We start from the raw sequence: 3,770 nt of genomic DNA, 5'->3' as shown, positions 1-3,770 counted from the left end.
AAAAACAAAAAAAAACAAAAAAAAAAAAACGTGACCCCTCTGAGAAATTTGGTTCCTGTTCTTTATTAACACTCTCAAAATATTCTGTTATCCCAGGAAGGTGTGTGTGATGTCAGCAGAGAGGCAGAATTAGCTGTTTGTAAATCCCAGCTGCCTAAGAGACCGAGTTGAGGCCGCCGAATAGGATTGGTTTTAACCCGCGTCACTCGAAAAACAGGATTGAAAAAAAAAAACACAAAAAAAATCATAGAATCGTAGAATCACATTCCAAATATTCCAAAGAGCAAACCGCGGAACCCGTCTCTGATCGCGCCGCAAAAGAATCCTCACGAAACCTTCAGGGGTTTAAAAACAAAAAAAAAACGCAAAATTACCTGCGATAGCTGCTCAAAACCGAACTGTTAATAACAAATTTACGAGCTTTTTGTTTTTAAGGTGCAGGACAGCTGGGAGAAGGGGATGAACAAGAGCCGACAATTAATTAACCACACCCCCCCAAACATCGGAGCCAACTTGGACTGCTGACTCGTCACGGAAAACACCGAGTTTCAGGCTGTGTTAGCAAACTGTGTCGATAGCGGCTGGTTGGTTTTCCTGTGGCGGCTGCTGCTCTGAAACTTCTCTTGGTGTGCCCAGTGTCAGTATTCAGAAGATTCTTACTCAGTGACAACGCTGCTAAGTCAGCTTGAAGAAGACAGAAGTTTTATATCAGCCTGCACCTCGGGAAGTCTCCCATTATCCCCCTATCACCGTTGGTGAATCAGAGCTCAAATCAGTCCAGGAATTTAATTACCTGGGAAGCATCATCTCCTCGGACAGGAAGATTGATGCAGGAGTAGACAACAGGTTAGCAAAGGCGTACAGAGCTTTTGGTGAACTCTATAAAAGAGTTTGGAGAAACACACACGTGAAGAAAAGTACCAAGATCAGCATTTACAGAGCCATTGTACTGTCTAATCTTTTATATGAATCTGAATCGTGGGTCATTTACCGGCACCACTTGTGTCTCTTAGAACGCTTCCATCAGCGCTGCCTCCGTACAACCCTCAACATCCACTGGACGGACAGGAGGCTGAACATGAGCCAGCAGTGTGCCCAGGTGGCCAAGAAGGCCAATGGCATCCTGGCCTGCATCAGGAACAGTGTGGCAGCAGGAGCAGGGCAGTGATCCTTCCCCTGTAATCAGCACTGGTGAGGCCACACCTTGAGTATTGTGTTCAGCTCTGGGCCCCTCAGTTCAGGAAGGACATTGAGGGGCTGGAGCGGGTCCAGAGAAGAGCAACGAGGCTGGTGAAGGGACTGGAGCACAAGTCCTGTGAGGAGAGGCTGAGGGAGCTGGGGTTGTTTAGTCTGGAGAAGAGAAGGCTTAGAGGTGACCTCATCACTCTCTTCAACTACCTGAAGGGAGGTTCTAGCCAGGTGGGGGTTGGGCTCTTCTCCCAGGACAAGGGGACATGGGCTCAAGCTCTGCCAGGGGAGGTTTAGGTTAGATGTTGGGAAGAAATTCTTTACAGAGAGGGGAATCAGGCATTGGAACGGCCTACCCAGAGAGGTGGTGGATTCACCATCCCTGGAGGTTTTTAAGCAGAGATTGGACGTGGCCCTTAGTGCCATGATATAGTAATTGGAGTTGGATCAGGGGTTGGACTGGATGATCTTGGAGGTCTTTTCCAACCCAATCTATTCTATGATTCGATGATTCTATGATTCTATGATTCGATGATTCGATGATTCGATGATTCTATGATATCACCTGGGGAGTCTTTCTGCCGCGCCTTCTGCAACCGGACTTGTCTCTCTCCCATTGGCCTTTTGAGCCATCAGCGCGCTTGTAGCAAGGGTGGGTAGAGCCCCTCTCTAATCTTTGTTCGCGAAGCCCAGCCATGATGATGAGAACTTGCAATGTCCAGCACCCGTCACCACGCGGCGCTGGGAGATCCTCGTTTGCCGCCGGGTGGTGATGGAGGAGGGGGGGGAAGGGGGAGGGAAACAGAAAGCTCTCCCAATGGAAGAAAAAAAACTCAACGATTTTCAGTTGGTGAAAATTTCACGGTGAGCCAGGCCTGCAGCCAGCAACAGCCAGGCAGAGAACAGCAGTAAAAAAAAAACCTCTCCTCCGACAGGCAAAAGACAAAGAAGAAAACCAGGCAGTCTCTCCTGTTTGCTGCAACCTCCCCTCCGGCTCCAGAGCTGAGCTCTCCAACCCCCCAAACCCCACCTCCTTCCACCCACACATCCTACCCTTCCTCAATTCCTCCCTCTTGGTTGCTGGGAGATTAATGTCTCGGTCATTTAGGGCTCAGGCCAACTCGTTGTTTTATCTGATGGCCCATTAACAGCACACACACACGCGAGGGGGGGGGAGGGGAAAGGAAAGACAAAATTCCTTGCTAAAATCAGAACGATGACAGCTGTGCAAATCGTCAAAAAAACAGGGGGGGGGGAAGTTACAGGGAGGGCGTGTAAAGCGAGGAATAACCCCCCCAGGAACTTTGGCAAATGGATCCTGCGGAGTCATGAGACGGAATAAATCCAAATATTCCTATTTTCGGGTTGGCCAGGGGCTTTCCCGGCCACACCGACCAGAGGAGAGCAGTGGTTAAGGTTTTGTGAAAAGCAGTAATTCCCAAGTTTGGGATTCCAGAAGGAGTGTGTGACTGTCTCCCAAAAGGGAAGGGAGAGGATCTTACACCAGTCAGCGTCATGAGATAGTCTGATGGATTTGGGCGAAGGGTCTGGGCTCTCCTGGGGCGCTGGCACAGAAACCCAACGCAAAGAGTTCGGGGCAAACTCCGCTTTTCATGGGATGCCATCCCTGGAAAAGCTCCAGGCTGGGTGGGACGGGGCTTGGAACCCCCCCCCGGGGGTAGAGGAGAGGTGTCCCTGCCCCCCAGGGAGGGTTGTCCCGAATTCCTGGGGGTCCCTAAATGGGGAAGGAGTGTTACAAGTTCGTATAAGAATTTAGACAACTCAATTCCAATTAAACACTGGTAAATTTATTAAGCAAGCCATAATAAAGCAAACAGCGCTGGGTGGCCCGAGACACACACACACTAAAAATGTAGTAAATGTCCCTTTTTATACATTTCCAAGAGTTTTGAATGCGGCTGCGTTGAGGCTTGAGTTCGTGGCTCGTTGCTAAGTGGTCATCTGGGATTTGTCAGAGACGAAAGCTGCAGTTCTTATCAGCTGTAAATTTTACCAATACCGATACTTGTTTGTTTAGCGAGATGTCTGCAATTAATTTTACTGACACTTGCTTGTTTAACAGGATGTCCATGAAACTTATCTTGTTGAATTCTAACAGAAGTTCCTTATTCCCTCGTACACATAAGATTTTATGAACAAACTTAACCCCTTCTATTACATGAGGATGAGTGCCAGAACCGCCACGACGCCCAGGGCGACGGGGATCCACAGGTAGTGGTGGTTGCTGCTCCTGGAGTCGTTCCAGCCTCTGTCCCCGCCGTTCCTGCCGGAATTCCCGCCGTCCCAGCCGGAATTCCTGCCGTTCCAGCCTCTGTCCCCGCCATCCCAGCCGGAATTCCTGCCGTTCCAGCCTCTGTCCCCGCCATCCCAGCCGGAATTCCTGCCGTTCCAGCCTCTGTCCCCGCCGTCCCAGCCGGCATTCCTGCCGTTCCAGCCGCCTCTGTTCCTGCCACGGCCGTGATATTCCTGGTCCAGCTCCAGGATCACGGAGAAGAGCCTGTCCGCTTGCTCCTGGAAGCCGCCCTGGCGCAGCCGCTCCTCCTCCTGGGCGGGGAGACAGA

The 3,770-nt window shown here is 50.5% G+C and overlaps 1 protein-coding gene across 1 annotated transcript in view; it reads right to left on the bottom strand.

The window, feature by feature from the left end:
* Nucleotides 1-3,363: 3,363 nt before the first annotated feature.
* Nucleotides 3,364-3,770, bottom strand: part of LOC114072499 (guanylate-binding protein 6-like) — an 8,752-nt gene continuing 8,345 nt past the window's right edge. Inside the window, exon 10 of the mRNA XM_027910383.1 lies at nucleotides 3,364-3,753. Within this exon, the coding sequence (XP_027766184.1) occupies nucleotides 3,364-3,753 (390 nt within the window). The remainder of the gene's footprint in view (nucleotides 3,754-3,770) is intronic.

The sequence above is a fragment of the Empidonax traillii genome, unplaced genomic scaffold, assembly GCF_003031625.1.
Source record: "Empidonax traillii isolate 1590-97213 ecotype Southwest subspecies unplaced genomic scaffold, ASM303162v1 scaffold3358:size13467, whole genome shotgun sequence".
NCBI lineage: Eukaryota > Metazoa > Chordata > Aves > Passeriformes > Tyrannidae > Empidonax > Empidonax traillii.
This window is presented reverse-complemented; position numbering and strand designations above follow the sequence as displayed.